Consider the following 20,757-nt stretch of genomic DNA (forward strand, 5'->3'; position numbering starts at 1 on the left):
TTTTTCAATTGATCTTCATGAAATTTGGTAAGAATGATAGGCTTGATGAAATTTAGGTCAAATTCGAATATGGGTCATCTGGGGTCAAAAACTAGGTCACTAGGTCAAATCAAAGAAAATACTTGTTTATACTCAAGATTTTTGCTCCAATTTTAATAATAATTGGTCAGAATATTTTTTTCCATGAAATCACTAGGTCCAACATTTTTACACTGTTACGGTGTGTTATGGTGTATTTCTCAGGTGAGCGACCTAGGGCAATCTTGGCCCTCTTGTTTTCTTTTATTTTTGCAGTTTCAAAACATTTGGATTGAGTTTTTGTTTAACATTTTAATTACAAATCAAAGGAAGGTTTAATGTAAACTTTAATGATATATCATATTTAGTTTCTTGCCTTCATTTACTTATGGAATCGTTTATTGTGTATTCTAACACGACCAGCAAATAATCTATACATGTAGAGCAAAATCTATCTCGGGTTAGTCTGCAATAAATCACTCGCATGCAATGACGTCATCCGATCCAGGTGCGTAGCACGGTCGTAAAAAGTAGTTACCATTTTTTGCGGCGGGCCGCCTGCGGCCTCTGCTTCTTAGTTAACACTCACAGTTTCAAGGTGTGTCATCACGCGGAAGATCGAAAATTGAAGACAATCCGAATAACACATCAAATTGAAGCGTAATAATTCTTGTAAAACAGATAGTTTAATGAGAAGAAGGGTTAGTGTTAACTGCGCGATGATTTTTAAAGTATTTATATCTTGCATGGTAACCGTGTTTTATACAGTAATAAACCCGTCAAACTAGTTCAAGAACAGAACTATTTGACTTCGCGGAATGTCATTGGACAAAACCAAACAACACACTGTGACAAAATAGTCCACATTTTCATTGTTATTACACCGTAAAAATGCATTTGATGAAGTTTGTATATTATCCTACCTTCATGCATTTTACTAAGAATAAAGAGCAAAATCTAGGCGAATTATATTTTTTGTTCTAATAGGTATTACCGGACTTCTTTAATTATTGTTGTTTATGACGCCATCTTGTTTTTGTGATAGACCTTCCACGCGTTAAATACTACATATTAACGATTGTTACAACCCAAGAACTATCACGCGCCAGGTATGAAATTAGTGAAAGATAGCAATCGCTGATTGGCTGAGTGTATATATCGATGTAAACGTCAGACAGAGCTTCCATTTATTTTGGATCCTTTTTTTGTGGGCTGCTAGATGGAATTTACAAAAACATTAGATATTTCTGTAACAAAAAATGAAAGTAATACACAATTCAGTATCCTTAAACCCAAAAAGTTGAATGTGTTAGAAAAAATAAATGATGGAGATACATTAGTAATTTGACCAATGATTTGACCCACTGGATATGGAAAGTCATTAATTTATGAAGCTTTGCAGAAGCTTTCAATTAGTTATACCTAATTACAATTCTATTATCAATACTAGATACCTGTGTAGAAAGAGAATGATTTATAGTAAGTTACCAGTAGATCTAGATTTCTAGACCTATTCTACAACATGGACATTATAGCTGACTGGAAGCGCTTATCAGTTGTATATTGTTTAAACCTTCATAGTTGTAGGTTTAACTTGTTATGTTAGGTGACTGAACGATCCTTTCAGGATTAATAGACAATGTACTATATGCATTCAATTAGCCTGGGAAGCCATTGATAATTTTTGTGCTTTATCACAGGAAATCATACCTAAAGATGCCACTTAATCTGCGCTAATTAGTGTTAATTGGAATTCATTGAGTTTCTGATATTATCAACGGGAAATCTGAAGGAGTTCAGTCGAAATTTCGTAGATTACTAGGTCTGAATTAATATAACATCTTGACAGCTATGACGCAAATTTATGTTTAAACTGACATACTTAAAGAACAACTTGCTGAAAAAACTATGGGAGGTATAAACTGAAATTTGTCTATGGCCCGGAAATGTCCGGAAACGTTCGGAAGTCTTTTCCGTGAGAATTCCGTTTCTATTTTTAGCCATGGATTATTACTTTCAGAAGTTATCGTTCTTTATCAAACACCCGCATATTTCGGGTGTAATACAGGTGGCGCTGCAGTCTGAAAACAGGTTTCCCCAGGCTGTCAATGTGCAAGTAAAAAAATGTTAGAAATTGTCAGGCTGGATTCCCAGGCTAGTTTCCGTACCAAAAAGCAATAAAAACACCAAATTCTAATGTGTGTCCATACCATAAAGTTTGGCAGTAATTAAGTTTTAAAGCATTCACTAAGAATCACTACAAAAATTAGAAAACACGATAAGCTAATAGCGTTATTCCGCAAAGCTACTGATGCTTATCAATTGATAAGTGGGTGCTAAGATGATGTCATCGCGTTATCACCATCGTACCATCGCATTTTCACCATCGTACCATCGCCTCCCGATGGTCATGCGCATTGGTACAGTATATGTGCCAGTAAAATACAGCCATTTTTCATCAACTAAAAAGTTTTGTTTCTTTAAATCTCTTGATCGCTATATCAGACGCGCATATTATCTTCATATTCTGGTCGGATGATTTTTCAAAGTTATTGTCCTGAGATTACATAACATAGTATACAAAAATTCTATTTCCTGGAATTCATCAATATTTTATCAGAAGATTTTCTCCTAAGAGGAAATGTGCATATTTCTTCATGTTCCAGTCAGATATTGATTTTTCACTGACTTATTGCCCTTTGGTTATTGAACTTAGTTTACTATAGTACCATTTCTTGTCCAGGGTATTCCTCGGCAACCACTGGCTGGAATTTATAGTAACTTCATATAGGAAGCTTCACTGCCAAGAGGAAATGTGCGTTCCAGTCAGATGATTTACTGAGTTATTGCCCTTTTATTATTCAACTTTAGTACACTATAGTACCATTTTTTGTCTTGAGTGGCTGGATACCATAGAAACTTCATCAGAAGTTGCATATTATCTTCATGTTCCGGTCTGATGATTATCACTGAGTTACTGCCCTTTGATTGTTCAACTTTAATGAACTATAACGCCATTCTAGTCAGGATATTTCTTGGTAACAAGAGGTGGTGCGCATTTTATCTTCATGTTATGGTGGGATGATCTTCCAATGAGGTTTTTTATTATTCAACATGAGTATTTTTTAAAACTATATGTGCCCAGTCAGTGAATTCCACTTTTTAACTCACCAGAGCACGAAGTGCTCAAGGTAAGCTATTGTGACCAGTCATTGTCCGGCAGCGTTCGCCGTGCGACATGCGTCATCCGTCAACATTTGCCTTTTTAACACTCTAGAGGCCACAATTGTGACCAAATCTTTATGAAACTTTGTCAGAATATTTGTCTTGAAGATCTCTTGGTCAGGTTCGAAACTGGATTATGTATGGTTTAAAACTAGGTCAGTAGGCCAGATCAAAGGAAAATCTTGTAAACACTCTAGAGTCCACAGTTTAAGTTGAAAATTCATGAGAATTGGTTAAATGTTTTGTCTTGATGTCTTCTAGGTTAAGTTTGAATCTTGATCATGTAGGATTAAAAACTAGGTCAAAAGGTCAAATCAAAAGAAAAGCTTGTTAACACTCTTGAGGCCACAGTTGTAATCCAATCTTTATGAATCTGGGTCAGAATGTTTGTATAGATGACCTCTAGGTCAAGTTTGAAACTGGATCAGTTAGAATAAAAAACTAGGTCATTAGGCCAGATCAAAGGAAAATCTTGTTAACTTTCACAGTTTAAATTTGAAACTCATAAGAATTGGTCAGCATGTTTGTCTTGATGACTTCTAGGTCAAGTTCTAATCTGGGTCATGTGGGGTCAAAAACTAGGTCACCCGGTCAAATCAAAAGAAAAGCTTGTTACAACTCTAGAAGCCACAGTTGTAGCCGATCCTCTTGAAACTTGGTTAGAATGTTTATCTTGATAATTTCTAGGTCAAGTTTGAAACTGGGTCATTTGTGATCATGTGAGGTCAAAAACTAGGTCAGTAAGTCAGATCAACTCTGGTGAGTGATATAGGGACATCATGGTCCTCTTGTTTCTTTTAATATGCAATAATCTTATTTTGGTGAGCATCCATTGGCCATTATTTTCTTGTTATTCAATGCCTTTTATTCTCGGTAAAAAAGGAAAAAGACAATTAAACGGACATGAACTCATCTTTTAGACGTATGTAACATTGCATCAAGTTGATATTCATGCGGATACTTTCATCGGTCAATGGCTTTTATCGTTTTGCTAACATGCAGATTAGAATAAAATTTTTGTCTAGTCAAATACGGAATATATAATGGATATATTGGACAGGCACGCGGTACAAATGTGATTCGCTGAGAAAAATATGTATTGAATGATATGTGTATATTCCTGATGCAAATTATAATTAAAATTCAAAATCTCACTGTTTTGAGAAAGAGAGATATTAAGATATAATCGTCCGTTATATTTCAGTTCTCCACTAGCTTGTCTTCTATTTAAGCCCGCCGCATTCAGCACTTTAGTGCTTTGATTTCTAACACTTTTGATACTAGTATGTCGTGTTAGAATCGAAATAAAAAGTTTCCAAGTGTGAATTATCGTAGAATAAAATCTGTAAAAAGTGATATATTCTTACGCATAAGAACTCAAAACTCGGGTTATTCAACGATAAACCACGTTTGGGAACTTATTATTTCTTAAATATGTAAGACAAAAGAAAAAGAAGAAATGACACTTTTTTCATAACAGGTATGTAATATTCATATTAATGTCACTTTAGTAACCCTATTGCTCATCAACGGTTGTTAACAAATAACACATTTGTTATATAATTAAACAGATTACGAACAGTTGACTACATTTTTATTAGTAGTAATCGTTGAATATCATAAAGAAAAATAATTTCTCAGCATTTGAAAATTGACAAACAAGCGAATTAAAATAGCGTATTAGGTACCGTATTAATTAAAACAGAGTAAGAAACAGATGTTAGTAAACACATTCAAAACTTTGTAATTTGTAACGTAATTGTTAGAAGTCGCGCAAATAACATTGCAATCAATGAAAAATGGGATCGAAATATTATACGCTTGGAAATAACCTGAAAATAGAAAAAAATCTTGAAAAGAAAACAAAGAAAGTAACTTGAATTGAACGTTATAGAAAATGTAAAACAATATGATATATGCTAAACATGTGATCACCGCCGCGACTGACCGTTACGAGAGTGTGGACGAGATCTATAAATATTTATAAGTATAGTAAGTAAAGACATTTGGTGCATTTAATCGTACAAATTATAAAAAAAAAAATTCTCTCAAAACGTAAGAATTAAATAGACACCAGGGTGCCTCGGTGCCGACTTCCAGGATCCATGGAGTATGTCCATCGCAACGCGCGGTGTACGCTGCCTTCGGGAACCACCTGAAATATTCGGTATGAGCACCCGTTGCGGGGGTCAATACGGACACGTTGAATTGAATTGCGGCGATGGATGTTTAAATGAAGGTTGAGCGCTGGCTGTACTGTAGTTCTGAGAATAAGGCTCATCGCTCCTGGTTAATGGGAATATCAAGAGTAATACCTCTTAAGCCCTTAACAATATCGAGGCTGGAACTGGTTGCCACTACGCTTTCAGTAAATACAGGGAATTTGTTACAACAAGAGATAAAGTACGGGAATGTGAAGAACATATTTTGGACGCAGAGTGAGATTGTTATTTGCTACATCGGTAATGTAGCTCGCCGGTTCCACATTTTTTGTTGCAAATAGGGTTCAGCAAATTAGAAACCATTCTGAGCCATCTCAGTGGCATTACCTTGTAACAGAAGAAAATCCTGGGGATATTGTGTCTAGTGGGATCTGCCAATGAGCTAATTGGTAACAAACTTTGGTTTGATGGTTCATCTTTTCTGTGGGAATCAAATTTGCAATTGACTTAACGAAACTTAATTAGAATGACATTGAGGTTAAGAAAAAACAAAGTTTCCTTGTTATTCATACAAGAGCAAACCAGCTGTTTCGCTAATGCACTTTGTTTGCGACAGAAAACTAAACTGCGCCAAAATGCACGTCATGATAACATTACAAAGTATGTCTCTTCGTTACCGCCATTCAGTCTTCATAAATTACAAGAGTCAGAACTAGTTATTTGCAAGGCTGTTCAATCAGCTAATTTTAAGGACGAAATTGAGCAATTGGGGTTGCACAGTGTTGCTAATGTTCCCTCAAGAGTAGGTGGTCGGATTCAAAATACAAAGGAATCTAGGTCTTTCAAACATCCAATGTTGCTACCTAGAAGAGGGCAATTAACGGAACTAATTTTCCGACATTTACATGAACGGTGTTTTCACCAAGGACGTGGCTTGTCAATAAATGGAATACGTCAAAATGGATTTTGGATAATTGGTTGCAGTAGTGTCGTTTCTACTATTATTTCAGCATGTCGTATTTGCAGAGGCTGAGCGCAATTACTCAAGACCAAACAAATGGCAAATTTACCGGATGATCGGTTAGAGGCGGTCCCACCGTTTAGTTATTGCGCTGTTGACCTTTTTGGACCTTTCATTATTGAAGAAGGCCGCAAGGCATTCAGCCTGTATGAAATTTTATACATGTAAAAGACCTGTAATTTTGTTCTAAATAACAGTCATGATGATTTCAAATTTACACCTGTAGCTTTTATATAACAACATTGATTTTACAGCTGTATAATTCAATTTACAGCAGTAAAACGACTATAATAAAGTTCGAATGATGCAAATGAGGCACGGTTGTAGAAAGACTTACAGCTGTAAAAATGAAAAAGTTACAGCTGTGAATTTCCCTGAAAGTTACAGCTGTAGAAATATTACAGGTGTTGAAAAAGAAGGCTTTATCTCAAGGGACGAAATCAGGTAGGACGAATTGTATTTCTCTAGAAAGGTTAGCAATTACTACAAAAAAATGCAAAATAAATGATCTAGTTAGTAAAGAACGGTATGAAATAAATATGTGTACAGTACAAAGCAATTGCAAAATTAATTCAAGAATAGGATACAAAGTAGAAATTACGCATCAGATCTTGTTTATAAAGCTTTCGTTGTCATAAAAACATATGACAATCTTGTAGTCATTTCTTTTTAACTTATCAGCCTCAAATATATAGAGTAAATAGTTAATGTATGTACTTATATATGTCCTGTTACAACTATATTAGATCATTAAACATGTGCACTTACTCCATAACAGTTAAAATTCCAATATTTTAGAAGACGTGGTGTCTCTGTGAATTACAGTTATATCCCGCCAAAATGCATTCAATATGGGTGACAATACTCATGTTTCCCTCCAAAGAAGTTACACCTGTAATTTTGAGACATGACCATTTTACAGCTGTAACTTTCAATTGTATTTTACAGCTGTATTTTTCAGACCTGCATATTTTACACCAGTAAATTGCAACTGTATTTCTGGTCATTTTCCATTAACAGGTCTTTTACAGCTGTAATATCTAAATACAGGTCTTTAAAAGACGTTTTACAACTGTAAAACAGGTCCTATTTTAGTACAGGGGAAGAGATATTGTGTTTTGTGTACTTGCTTGGGGTGTTGAGCGATTCATGTCGAAACGGCAAACTCATTAGAGACTTATTCTTTCGCCGGATAGCTGCGCCGTTTTATTTCATTTTCGTTGTCCTATTCAACAATTTAGATCTGATAGAGGAACCAACTTCGTTGGTGCTGAGAATGGGTTGAATCAAGCTAATAATATTCTGCCATTTAGATAATGAGAAGATATCAGTTTTTTCTTTCACAAAATTGTGATTACTTTCTATTTAAAATGAATGTACCTGCATCCAGCCATGGGCAGCGTTTGGGAACCGTGAGGTCAACCCGTTCGGTACTGATGTATCTGCTGGAAAGTCGTGGTTTGCAACTGGATGATGAGAGATTAAGGACATTCTTATATATGAGGCAGCAGCTGTAGTTAATTGTTGCCCTCTTACCGTAGAAAAAAAAACATGATCACCTTTCAGCTACTTCTCTAACTCTCAACCACTTGCTCCCTCTGAAATCCAAGGTTATTTAAGATAGTTTCCTTTAAAATCTGGATCTGTAATTTGGGTCAAATTACTTCTTATTTAAAATTTTCATAAAAAAGATTTAGCTCATTCGTGTGTACAGAACTCGGGCAAATTACTCAACACAGAATGTATACAGTATCTATATAAAAAAGAAATTATCTTTGGTTTACTCCTGAAAAAAATATTCTGAAAAAACATTTTCTGACTTTCATAGAAGGCAAAAATTATTTGCAAATCTATGCGTTTATCTACAAAATCTGTTGGTTTATCTGTTTAAATACGATTTTAGCTATATAATACCGGTCTAGGTACGGTTACCTCCCTTATAAAACTCGGTTGTATCTCAAAAACTTCTGAACAGACAGACAATACTACCTAAAGGTTAACGGTTACATATCTGAAGAGCTGACATCAAAAGTTGGAATACCTCAGGGATCTGTTTTAAGTCCTACATTATGCAATTTATATACAAATGATTCCCTTGATGCTGTAGAAGGAAAACATGTGGAATATGTAGATAATGCAAGATTACTGAATCAAGCATTAGAGATAAAAGATGTGATACAGAAAACAAAAGAGGACCTAGACAGAATTTGTAAATGGTGCAGTAAATGGAATATGAAAGTTGCTCCTGAAAAAACACATGCCATGATCTTTTGCAAAAATAGAGATGAAATACAGGATACATGTACAGAAATTAACATCAAACTAGACAACAAGAAAATTGGTATTAAACACAGTGGCAAACTACTTCGAGTTACCCTAGATGATAAACTGACTTTCCAATAACATATTGCTGAAAAAACTAAATCAGGATATGCAGCACTGAGAAATATTGATATCTTCGTCAATCAAAATACAGGTTGTTCACAATCTAACTATATGAGATTGTACAAATTTTTGGTATTCCCAGTAATAGACTATGGAGCACCTTTACTTGTTACAGCAATTTGCAACTGACAGTTATTACAGACAGTTTAATGGAATCCAGAAAAGCGCAATGCTGAAAGCAACTGGATGTGTATCAAGTACCAGAACAGACACACTAGAAGTCCCTACATTGAACTGCATATGAAATTAAGGCAGTGTCAAGGGTTGATAAGAATAGCTGAGAAACGAGAGACAGATCCTTTGAAGGAAGAATTTAATGCATGGATGGCAGAAAATCATAACCACAGAGGAAGACCAAAAACATTCCAGAACTTTACTAGTCAGTAGATTTAATGAGGTTAGAGAAGATGTGAGATTAGAACATTGAAAAAGAATTTGAATACAGTAAAGAACATTTTGGGCTGTCTGGAGCCAAAGAATATATACATGTAGAAACATTTCATGACTCAAAGGAAATATAGGTGGCCAATATAAAAAAAGTATTAGGGTCTTGTAAAGACAATTGTATCTTAGCCTTCACAGACGGATCGGCAATAGGGAACCCTGGCCCAACAGGAGCTGGTGCAGCAATTCCTCACTGTAGGTAAAAACACCTACACCAAACAATATTCACATCTTCACTGACTGTTAGGCTGCAATCACCTCAGTATTTTGTAAAGAGGTCCCTACTCAAATGATTGAACATGTTCTAACCATCAAGAAATATTTGTCAGTCCTACAAGATAAAATGTACAAAATTGAAGTTCACTGGATTCCAGGCCATATAAACATAACAGGAAACGAGTTGGCAGATGCACAGGTAAAAGATGCAGCTATAGAAATGTGCTCCAAAGATGAGACAGAGGTCACAAATAAGAGGGATACTAGGGAAGTTGTTAAAAATATGAAAGAAAAAATAAAAGAAAAAAGGAAAAACAAGTACAACCTGTCAGAAAAACGTTGAAAATATTCAGGAAGTTTACCAGCAAGCAGGAGCTAGGTCTTTGGTAGGAGAGGAAAACAGGAAGATTTTTTTGTATTATCAATCAGTTATTAAGCGGTCACTCAAGATTAAACGCACACTGGTCAAAAATTGATCCAACAAAATCAGCAATGTGCAGCCTGTGCAAGGTACCAGAAACAGTGCAACATTACATTTTTCATTGTGCCAGATTAACACAACAGAGAGAGAGATACTTGAAAGAGACATAGAGACAATATTATACAGGGAAAACATTAATTATGGTAACATATTGATCAATGGCTACCCTAGTAGGAGAACTGGCTGATATCAGAGTTGAGGCAAGGAAAGAACTGATAGGTGTTTTCAGCCAATATATACAAAATTCTGGTCGTTTCAGCAGCGAATCAGAATAAACTCCTTCCCAAAAGTGACATACAAATGAGTTTAAGTACATGAGTTTAAAAAAAGTACAAAGGATGACAATGATGTGGCATCACATTCGCACACGAGTTAACAGCTACACGAACAACAACAACAACAACAACAGTTGTGAAACATTTTGGTTTCCCAACATTTTGTGACGCTACATTCAGTATTAATGCAGATTCGACATGGTTCCATGTATTATAGCTCAAATAGGGGTAAATTTCACAATAAAGATAAACATCATTGTACAAGTTTCTGAATTGCTGAAATATTGAAGGCAGCTACTAGTGGCTAGAGACTTCCAGTGTAACAGATATGCTACACTCCCTAAAGTTAACCTTCGTCGACTGGATTTAAGGCGTATAGATTCTAGGTTATCACTCTTCGCCCACTCTTCTATAAGGTTCATCCCAATCATAGATTACCTTATCCCAATGACCCGTTGTGTCCGCTATGCCTATGGCCATTCCCTAAGCTATAGGTTAATTACTGCAACCATAGACTATTACAAGTTCTCTTATTTTCCGAGAACTGTGAACCAACTTCCCCCCCAGTGTCGCCCACCTCCCTACCCTAGAGCAGTTCAGTGCCGCAGTTTGCAGCCTTGAACATGTCTCGCCCTAGTTATCCTGCAAACTCTAGTTTTAACCTTTTATTTCACCAAAGTTATTTTTTTTTAGTTTCTTCCACTCTAAGTTTTTATCACTATACTCTTTCTCTAAATGATTTTGACATGCAAAACGTCTACATCCCCGCTAGGGGTTTGACGGTCACGGAAGATAGACAGAGAACCGGAATCGGTTCCCTAGACAGCAAACTTATTCGTCTGGAACCGGTTCTCTAAGCTGTAGACCTAGACATTTCAGAAATATTTTCAAAACTAAGTTCCGTGTAATAAATGTTGTTTCTACGGAAGTGTGAAAGGGCCATCAGACGCTAATACGTTTTAGTATGTTAAGGCTGCGGAAAGGATACCTTAATATGCAGGCACTGGACAGATCATTCAGCATTTTTTATACGCGACTGCAGACTGCCGACTTCGTGCGTGTTTCGGAAGTCACTCGTGAGTGTTTCGGAAGTCACAAGTTACGATCCGAGAGTCACTCAGACCGTCTTGACTTAGCCTTTCTGGCATGACCCTAGATCTTTTACGGTGTCCTATGTACATTTTATAAACAACTTTCCAATTAACAATGTTGTCTGACGCCAAACCGCCTCGATAGCCTAGTGGTAGAGCGTCCGCTTCGAGTGCGGGAGGTCGTGGGTTCGATCCCCGGCCGCGTCATACCAAAGACGTAAAAAATGGTACCAGTGTCTCCCTTGCTTGGCGCTCAGCATTAAAAGGGCAGAAACTGGCCTCTTCTCTCATACCCTCGTGGCGATGGATTCTATCAGGAATGAGGTGTCGAGAGTGATTAATATAAGTTGTAGAACTTCCTTCACAATCGACCTAAAATAAATTATGTATAAACTAACATGGCTATGATCTAAAAATTGATTTTGATTTTATGTTGATTAGTTTCAACATTTAAAAGTTTATAAAAGACGGACATCTACATTTTTTATCATGCAGAGGAATAATTGGCAACTCGAGTGATTAAATAAAAGATGGCCAACATGTCATTCATATCAAAAGATGTAACAGAGGCCACCATTTCATTCCTGTCATTTAAACAAAGTAACAGAGGCCAACATGTCATTCCTATCAAAAGATGTAACAGATGCCACCATTCCATTCATATATTTCTAACATTTCCACCCCCTCCACCCCCACCACCACTACCACCAACAGGTTGGACAGCTTTGGAAGTCAGCAGTGAGGTCATTACAGCGATTTTTTTTGCCATTTTGGGAAAGCGTCCGCGTCCGGACGATTTGGGAAAAATAGCGTCGTTTTCATCCTAATTGGGAATTTTGTGTAACAAAATTACAATAACCCCTTTCCTGGATTTAATTGAGTTACACTAGAGCTAGTGTTCTGATCATCACAACATGATACAGTGGCCTGACTCTGAGATAACGATGGTTGTTCTAAAGGCACACACTCTGGCACAAATTCAACCGGAGTTACACTTACTTGTAAGAGTTCTCCTGACTCTGACATGAAAACGACACCGATGTCGACCATTCAACGGACGTTTCCTCAGTCAGAACAGGCTGTGAAGATGCCCGTGAGAATCTGAACTCCACAAGGCTTTTGCAGCCAGCAAGCTTGGATTTTGTTAGCCTTTGAACATTATATTTGCTGTTGTGACTCATTGTTCGCACAGTTTGTCACTGGTTCTACAGAAAAAGATCGTGGAAACCGGTTACCGAAAACAATGCATGGTGCGATTGATTAAATTCGCGCTTGTGATGACAGAGAACATGTTCTGAATTTTAACTGAATATTTGCCCTTTGGTCAAAATTAGCGAACACTCGATTAAAATTCGGAACATATTTTCTATAATCAGCGAATTTCATGATGTCGGGTGTAGGTCATTTTTGGGAATAATTTGGTCTGAAATTGGGAAAAATGGTCATTATTTTCAATTGGGAAAGGGTCCGTTTTACGGACCCTATTAAAGAAGGAAAAAAATCGCTGCATTATAAACCTTCTGTCTCTTTCAGTATCCAGATTAATGACATTTGAGTAGTCAAAACTTAGACCAGAAATGCAACAGAGGCCATCATTTCATACACCAAGGGCCTGGAGAACAACTCTCCTGTAAAAGGTTTTAGGGAATGAAGGTTGGGAGTGTCCAGATCCTTTGGTGCATTCTTGGTCTATTTCCACAGTAGTGTCATTCAGTTTAACAAAAATTTTGATTAATTATAAAATGTAAGATCTGGTTAATAAATATCTGCATGCAAGTTTTTGCTCTCTGAAATTCCTGGTAAAATTTGTCTGCCATGCATGTATTTGCTCCCTGAAATTCATGAATTTGTTTCAACGTATGCTGTGAAAATTTGTGTTCACTGACACGTCAAAAAAAAATAATCCCTACCTGCCTACCTATCTACCCACTCCCAAAAATCAGGATCAGAGCACTACAAACAATTTTTTAATCATGGCCTCAGAATTACAATGAGTTACAAGCTTGATATCACTAGACAATAATTATATTAAACTAAAACCACAAAAGACTCAAAACTGCTCTTCCTGGCCACGCAAAATTTTTTTAACTGTGCAGCGCTGTACAGTGGAATGCTGTCACACTTTTTTTCGACCATGTCATGTTTGAATGTCTGTAACTTTTTGAATATTGCATTTTGTCAATTAAAAGTTGGACAATTTTCAGAGTAACATTACTTTTAACAATGTTTAAGGTTGGCACTAAGACGATAGCCCTTAGGCGTAAAAAAAGTCTTGTTTCTGGTCACCTGACTGACCGTAATTTTTTACCCCTGACCGTAATTTTTTTTCGGCCAAAAAAGATCAGTCTACAAAAAAACGAGGAGCCACAGACCTGCTAAAATTGAGAAAAACTGGTATATGTTTACAGAAAATTTTTATTTTGTATTTCATGGTAAAAATGGACACATTGAACTGTTTTCATACCTATATGTTATTTTCAGTACAAAATTTAAAACGTGCTTTTTATGAAAACTCGCCAATAATGTACATGTACACACTTCATTAAAAACAACTTGTTTTATAGGTTAAGAAGCTTGTTTGATCTGTAAACCAGTAAAATGTATGTTTATATTCATTTGTACACAAAAACTTTTCACTGTATCTAGTTTCATGAATATACAACACTGTTACTAAAAAAAATATAAATTTAGTGTGTGCCTGGTTAAAATGCTTTGATAAAATTCTGAAATAGTCCTTCCCTAGATCATAATAGTCAGGGGGCGTTGTTTGATAAAAAAAAGTCTGACTAGTTAGCCACCATGCACTTAGAATTCTTGATATAAGCTTCATTTTTAGCTTGACTTTTCGAAAAAGTAGAGCTATTGCATTTGTCCTGGTGTTGCCATCGGCGTCGCCGTTGCTTAAAGTTTTTGATAAAGTCAAATATCTCTGTTACTATCAAAGCTTTTGACTTGAAACTTAAAATATTTATTTACTATCAAAGTCTGCACCAGGACAAACAATCGGCATAACTATGATTTGAATTTTGACAGAGTTATGCCCCTTTTTAAATTAGAATTTTTTGGTTAAAGTTTTTGATAAGGTTAAATATCTCTGTTACCATCAAAGCTTTTGGCTTGAAACTTAAAAAAAGTTATTTATAGGGATGGGAACGAATATTCGAATATTCAAAAATCGATCGAATATTCGAATGTGAAAATCAAATTGGAATATTCGTGAATTATTGTATTTTTTTTTTCAAAATAAGTATCATTGATTTGGGTACAGAATAAAACCATATGTCATGTGTTTGCTTATCGCGTATCAAAAGATGTCCAACTAACAAGAAAATAGCAATGCATAATCAGGGTTTCAGAAATCTGCAAATTTATTGGTAGCCCATTGGGCTACCAAAATTTTAATCTGGTAGCCCGGACATTTAAGTTTATTTGGCAATAGCCATTTCGGTTTATTTACTATGTGCTTCTATACTACAGTGGATGGACTGATTAAATTATAAGAGGTTTCATAATTTTAGCCATATGCACATTGTATAAATTTTGTTCTCTTAAATAGCAATTATCATTACTCCTTTTAAAAGATAAAACCGGTACATGTATTTAAACTGAGAAATATTATCGGAGTACTCCTGATAGTTATTGCAACATGGCAATATAAAGGGAACGCAAATCAATTTTTATAAACTTGCAAATTCCTTAGAGCTGTATGAATTGTAATTTATCTCAAAATTTTTTATAGTTGACATAATAATTCTGTCTGATTCTAAACATCTGTCTGGTTTAATAAACGGACTAGAACCACGTATATAACGTCACTCAGATTCTTGCCACTGTATATTAACTTATCCGAATTTATGTTTGTCCAAAATTCTGTATACTTTCTGATATTTTGCTAAATCATGGTCGATTTCTTTGCATGTTAAGCAAGTATTTAAATCGAAAAGCATAAACAATCAGTGTAGTAGACACTAAACTGCCTCAAAATCAAACATCTGTTCTTTCTGATTGCTCGATAAATATTGAGGTCAGCGAAACCGAAAGTACACTTTGGCAGGTGGCGCTAAAATGACGTAATTTTAAGACTGGTTTGCATATTGTTTTAAACAATACCGATCAGCGACTTTGGTGTTATTGGATCAGTCTAAAATCACTTGTGCACATGTTTTTGTAAACATTTGCCTGCGGGTACGATTTAACAGTATAATTGTTTGCCGATTATGACATTAGGTGATAATAATTAAAGCCTTGGGCATGTATCTCTTGATAAACAAGCGGATTATAGACAACTATCAAAATTATATTTGAAGACTAAATTATTGATTTCCGGGCTACTCGATACGAAGTTTCAAGGTAGCCCGGCGGGCACGCTCTGAAAAAATTTAGTAGCCCGTCAGAATTTTCTGGTAGCCCCCGGGCTCCGGACATGGGATTTCTGAAACCCTGATAATTGGCAGGGGCAATTGTTACGGATTAATAGTTTGCAACAGGCGTCAGTGTGTCAGATGCATGTCAAAAGATGTCCAATTAACAAGAAAATTGCAATGCATAATTACCTGGGGTCATCGTTACGCATTAAGAGTTTGTATTAGGCGTAAATGGGATACCTTTTTATCTTATGTTCATTTTTAGCTCATCTGATTTTTTGAAAAAAAATGATGAGTTATTGTCATCACTTGAGCGGTTGTCGGCGTCGGCGTCGGCGTCGGCGTTGCCTGGTTAAGTTTTATGTTTAGGTCAGCTTTTCTCCTAAACTATCAAAGCTATTGCTTTGAAACTTGGAATACTTGTTCACCATCATAAGCTGACCCTGTATAGCAAGAAACATAACTCCATCTTGCTTTTTGCAAGATTTATGGCCCCTTTTGTACTTAGAAAATATCAGATTTCTTGGTTAAGTTTTATGTTTAGGTCAACTTTTCTCCTAAACTATCAAATCTATTGCTTTGAAACTTGGAATACTTGTTCACCATCATAAGCAGACCCTGTACATCAAGAAACATAACTCCATCTTGCTTTTTGCAAGATTTATTGCCCCTTTTGGACTTAGAAAATCAGTTTTCTTGGTTAAGTTTTATGTTTAGGTCAGCTTTTATCCTAAACTATCGAAGCTATTGCTTTAAGACTTGCAACACTTGTTCACCATCATAAGTTGACCCTGTACAGCAAGAAACATAACTCCATCCTGCTTTTGGCAAGATTTATGGCCCCTTTTGGACTTAGAAAATATCAGATTTCTTGGTTAAGTTTTATGTTTAGTTCAACTTTTTCTCTTAACCTATCAAAGCTATTGCTTTGAAACTTGCAACACTTGTTGACCATCATAAGTTGACCCTGTACAGCAAGCAACATAACTCCATCCTGCTTTTTGCAATAATTATTGCCCCTTTTGGACTTAGAAAATCATTTTCTTGGTTGAGTATTATGTTTTAGTCAACTTTTCTCATAAACTATCAAAGCTATTGCTTTAAAACTTGCAACAGTTTTTCACCATCACAAGTGGACACTTAACATCAAGAAACATAACTCTGTCCTGCTTTTTGCAAGAATGATGGCCCTTTTTAGACTTAGAAAATCATGGGTAGGACAATATTTCTATTACACAAAAAAAATCAGATGAGCGTCAGCACCCGCAAGGCGGTGCTCTTGTTATTGATCTTATGTTCATTTTATTGGCGCCTGTTTTATGTAACAAGTTTTAGAACTTTTTTTTCGAAAACAATACCAAACTTGTAGATACTGTCGATCGTTTTACAATATTTTGTTTGACGTTTCAGACCATCCGCAGAATCGGTTTTCATCTGCAGTCGGCCGTATTCGAATTAAATTTTGAAGTACTTTATAATAAAATCACGAAATAACATATGATTGATGCATATGAGGGGCGTTCAATATGTAATGTTACTTTGTATGTAGTTCCGTAACCACTGGTTATATTTAAATGCGGTTTTCGGCACATTATAGAGCAATTTATTGGAAACACAATGCTATATAAATGATAAAAATCGACATGTTCAAAGTTAAAATATAATTATTTTAGTGAGGTGTACTCAGGTATACTGGACATTAATTAAAATTTAGGTTTGTCCTAGGCATCCAGAGTCTCAGAGAAATATAATAACTTGTAAAATCACAAATGAGTGATGAGTTTGCGTTTGTTTTAAACTATTTATTGCATTTTTAATTTTACAACACAGCTAAAAATATCTTAAATAACTCGAGGTTGATTCCATCTGGAATGGGTGTTGTGAGCGATTAATCAAAGTTATAAGAACTAGTTTCGCAATCGAGAAGTAAGATACTAGTATCAACTTACGATACAAGATTTTTTTTAAATGATTATCGCGCCTGACAAAATTGCAGAGGCTTATTGTACTCAACTTATCATTTTTCGAGTAAAAATATACACACTCAATTTAATACTGTTATAAACTTTTTAGCTCACCTGTCACATAGTGACAAGGTGAGCTTTTGTGATCACCCTTCGACCGTCGTCTGTGCGTGCGTCAACAATTTCTTGTCTGCACGATAGTGGTTTCATTATTGATTTTATTTTAACCAAACTTGCACACAACTTGTATCACCATAAGGTGTCGGTTCCTTTCTTAAACTGTCCAGATCCCATTACGGGTTCCAGAGTTATGGCCCCTGAAAGGGCCAAAAATAGCTATTTTGACCTTGTCTGCACAATAGCAGCTTCATTTATGATTTGATTTTAACCAAACTTGCACAAAACTTGTGTCACCATAAGATCTTGGTTCCTTTCTTGAACTAGCCAGATCCCATTATGGGTTTCAGAGTTATGGCCCCTGAAAGGGTCAGAATTAGCTATTTGACATTGTCTGCACAATAGCAGCTTCATTTATGATTTTATTTTAACCAAACTTGCACACAACTTGTATCACCATAAGATCTTAGTTCCTTTCTTGAACTGGCGACATTCTTTTATGGGTTCCAGAGTTATGGCCCCTGAAAGGGCCAGAATTAGCTATTTTGACCTTGTCTGCACAATAGCAGCTTCATTTATGATTTGAATTTAATCAAACTTGCACAAAACTTGTGTCACCATAAGATCTTGGTTTCTTTCTTGAACCGGCCAGATCCCGTAATGGGGTCCAGAGTTATGGCCCCTGAAAGGGCCAAAATTAGCTATTTTGACCTTGTCTGTACAATAGCAGCTTCATTTATGATTTGATTTTAACCAAACTTGCACACAACTTGTATCACCACAAGATCTTGCTTCCTTTCTTAAACTGGCCAGATTCCATCTTGGGTTCAAGAGTTATGGCCCCTTAAAGGTCCAAAATCTGCTATTTTGGCTTTTGCAGCCATATAGAGACTTCATTTGTGGTTTTATTTGATACAAACTTCCAAAATATCTTCAACAACAATAAATCTTGGATTCCATGACAAATCAGATCGTAGGTTCCAGAGTTATTTTATATCTGATTACCTCCCCTGATTGTAATCAAAATGGATTTATATCAGTAAGTCCTTATAGGACTTATTTGAAATTTCATTATTGTTATTAGTTGGACTGAGACAATCAGGGTAGATAACTATGGACTGATTTTATGTCAAATTACCTCCCTTTATTTCAAATTAAAATGGGTATATCTCCGTAACTAATGAAGATACTGATCTGAAATTTCATTTATGCCAACATATTTATTTGGCAGATCCTTCTTTTGTTCACTTACAATATTTTTTTCTAATTACTTCCCTTTTACCTTACTATAAATAGCTTATTTTTAGTAACTTTTTTATTATTGGCCATAGGGAAAAACCGAGACCACTTTTCTGTAGTACAACATGGAAGGTACCTCCAATTTTTAGGTGTTTTTTGACATATCTATACCTTGTAAGAATTTTTTCTTCTTTTTGGTTAAATTTCTTCCCATTGTTGTTCCTGTCCTTTGGATTGAGATATTTTTTCTGTGGACCTTCTTGTCCTCAAGTGCAGTGATAACAGGTGAGCGATATAGGGCCATCATGGCCCTCTTGTTTATTTTAGTTTTCAAATATTATTGTGAAGATCATGATTTGTTTTATCTGTTTAAACTGAAAATTGAACTATAGTTCTAGTGTTGAATAATAGAATCAAGGAATTGCATATTACAATCTCAATATTTTGGACATAAAATTGCCCAGTATACCCGAGTACACCTCACTAAAATGATTATATTTTTACTTTAAATCTACCGATTTTTATAATTTATACAGCATTGCGTTCCTAATAAATTGCTCTATAAGGTGCCGAAAACCGCATCTAAAAATAACAAGTGGTTACGGAACTACATACAGAGTAACATTACATATTGAACACCCCTCGTAGGTTCATGTTGAAGGAGGGTTAAGTTTGCCTTACTTGCTACAACGATTTTTACACGCCGATTGAAAATTTTTTAAAATGGCGGCGATAATACAACAGTGCGTCACGTGTTTACATGTTTAAATGGGACGACATGCTATTTTTAGATAAAATTGCGACAGTCTTAATTATAATCGTTTTGATTTTTTGTACCATTTTGAAGCTGAGACACTGAATAAGTTAAATATGTTCATAATTATACTGACAGAATCGTGAAATAAAATGCTAGGGTCGGCAGGTTTTACTAGGTAGGGTCTGGTTACCTGAAACAAAAATTTTTTGGTCTTATTACATACGATGATTCACGCTTTAAACAAATGAATACATTTTGTATATGCCAATCACTTAATATGAATTTAAAGCTTCCATTAAAACAAACCGAATATTCGAATATGGCAAACCGAATATTCGAATATTGGTTTCAGTATTCGTTCCCATCCCTAGTTATTTACCATCAAAGTCTATACCAGGAGAATTAATCCCCATAACTCTGGTTTGAATTTTGACAGAGTTATGCCCCTTTTTAACTTAGAATTTTTTGGTTAAGTTTTATAAAGTTTTAACTGGCAAAGCTCTAATCCAGAGTCAGACACTGTGACTTGAGCGTTTACTGCTTGATTTGAAGAAATAGAAATCTCCAACACTGGGTAAACTTGGTATGCAATAAACTACATGCATGTGTTATTTTTAGGACGTTTGAGAGCCATCAAGTCTACACATATTTATTATTTAATACCTTTTTGAAAATAAAAAATGTTTCTGAAACATTAATTATAATAAGTGAGTATTTTTTACATTACAGTGAAAGTACTGAATGTTATGGCAGAATCTGAAAGACATCACATGAGGGCATGTTTTGGTCCAAGTGACCAGCTGGTTTTAGTTCTACCAAATAAGCCATCTAGTGGGCAGCCTGCAACTGTAGAGATTCATGATGCTCAAATGCTTGAAGTGCAAAACGAGTTTGAATGTCGGAGTCTATTCGCTGGACCTTTAGTGGGGTAAGTTCAA

At 35.5% G+C, this 20,757-nt stretch overlaps 1 protein-coding gene across 1 annotated transcript in view; it reads left to right on the forward strand.

Annotated features, from left to right (window-relative positions):
- The first annotated feature begins 10,398 nt into the window (after positions 1–10,398).
- The window catches only part of LOC128548706 (protein transport protein Sec16B-like), a 33,734-nt gene continuing 23,375 nt past the window's right edge, over positions 10,399–20,757 (forward strand). The window contains exons 1-2 of the mRNA XM_053524074.1: positions 10,399–10,515; positions 20,549–20,747. Of these exons, the coding sequence (XP_053380049.1) occupies positions 10,473–10,515; positions 20,549–20,747 (242 nt within the window). The 5' untranslated portion in view covers positions 10,399–10,472. The remainder of the gene's footprint in view (positions 10,516–20,548; positions 20,748–20,757) is intronic.

Source organism: Mercenaria mercenaria, chromosome 15 (genome assembly GCF_021730395.1).
Source record: "Mercenaria mercenaria strain notata chromosome 15, MADL_Memer_1, whole genome shotgun sequence".
NCBI classification, from domain to species: Eukaryota; Metazoa; Mollusca; class Bivalvia; order Venerida; family Veneridae; genus Mercenaria; species Mercenaria mercenaria.